This window comes from Malurus melanocephalus, unplaced genomic scaffold (assembly GCF_030028575.1).
Source record: "Malurus melanocephalus ecotype Western Australia unplaced genomic scaffold, MMel_1.1 scaffold_6513, whole genome shotgun sequence".
In the NCBI taxonomy this organism is placed as follows: domain Eukaryota; kingdom Metazoa; phylum Chordata; class Aves; order Passeriformes; family Maluridae; genus Malurus; species Malurus melanocephalus.
The window spans coordinates 1-1530 of NW_026629744.1; the positions used below are offsets into that span (position 1 = coordinate 1).

The following is a 1530-nucleotide window of genomic DNA, read 5'->3' on the forward strand; positions in this document are numbered from 1 at the left end:
GGGACAGGGACAGGGACAGGGGACAGGAGCGGGCACCTACTGAGAGATGCAAGTATCGGTACTCGTGGGAGATGCAGCGGGCGAAGCTGGGCACACCCCAATAGGCCACCCCATGGGGGCTCAGCAGGCACCGGCGGCTGGCGGACCCTGCCACGGAAATTTGGGGTTGGGGCCGGCACTGGGGTCACCCTCCGTGTCCCCGATGTCACCCACCGTCCCCCTGATCTGCTCCAGGCTGGGGGGTTTGGGGGGGTTTGACCCCAGTGCCACCTTCTACTCCTGGGGTTTTGGGGTTTCACCCCAAAGCCATCCTCTGCTCCAGGATTTGGGGGTTCCTGACCCCAATGCCATCCTCTGTTCCTGGGATTTGGGGGCCTTTGGCCTCAATGTCACCCTCTGCCCTGGGATTTGGGGGTTCCCGATCCCAATGCCACCCTCTGCTCCAGGATTTGGGGGTTCYYGATCCCAATGCCACCCTCTGCTCCAGGATTTGGGGGTTCCTGACCCCAATACTACCCACAGTCCCTGCCCCGCTCCAGGTGGCTTGACCCCAATGACACCCTCTACTCCAGGATTTGGGAGCGTGCAGTCCCAATGCCACCCTCTGCCCCTGGGGTTTGGGGGTTCCCGATCCTAATGCCACCCTCTGATCCAGGATTTGGGGGCCCCTGACCACAATGTCACCCTCTGTCCCTGAGATTTGGGAGTTTCTGACCCCAATGACACCCTTTGCCTCTGGATTTGGGGAGTTCTCAACCCCAATGCCACCCACGACCCCTTACTCTGGGTCAGAGGGGTTTGGGCCACTTGTCCCTCATGCCCCCCACCCCGGGTTTGGAGGTTCTCCACCCCAACGCCACCCCCCACCCCCAGCCCCCCTCCCAGCCGGGGGCCACCCAGTGTCACCTGTGGCGTTGGGGGGACATTTGTTGTAGATGATCTCCCCCGCAGCCGTTTTCTTCCAGGTCATCATCATCCCGTACTCATCCTTGCACATCTCGTGGTAGGCTGGGGGAGCAAAACGGGGGATCAGCGCCACCCAAAATTCGGGGATTCGGGGTGTCACCGAGCTCTGGGGACACCGGCTGGCACTGTCCCCGTACCTGGGCACTTCTTCTCGTTGCAGGTCTTGACCTCCTCGCCGGTGCCCTCGCAGGGGTAGCCCTGCACTCCGGTGCCCTCGCACATGCGGAAGCGCCGCTGCCAGCCGGTGTCGCAGGTCTTGGAGCACAGGCTCCAGTGGTTCCAAGGACCCCACTTGCTGTCTGCTGTGGGGATGGGGACACTGTGGGACACGCAGGGGACAGCGGCACCCGCGAGGCGTGAGGTGTGAGCCCCGAGATCCCGCGGGGTGGGAGATCCGCGGGGTGGGAGATCCGCGGGGCGGTGATTGAAAGGTCTTTTCGAGCAGATTGGCATCCTGGTGTGGATGCCCGTTGTGGTCAGATGTCCATCCTGCTCAGATGTCCATCCTGGTGCGGATGTGCCCATCCTGATCAGATGTCCATCCTGGTGTGGATGTCCATCCTG

General features: G+C 62.8%; 1 protein-coding gene across 1 annotated transcript; it reads right to left on the bottom strand.

Annotated features, from left to right (window-relative positions):
- Positions 1 to 40: 40 nt before the first annotated feature.
- LOC130588557 (adhesion G protein-coupled receptor B2-like) lies at positions 41 to 1268 on the bottom strand (the record flags this gene model as incomplete). Its single annotated transcript, XM_057389467.1, has 3 exons — positions 41 to 147; positions 907 to 1008; positions 1104 to 1268. Coding segments are annotated over 3 exons (374 nt in total), but the record flags the coding sequence as incomplete, so codon positions are not given.
- Positions 1269 to 1530: the final 262 nt, after the last annotated feature.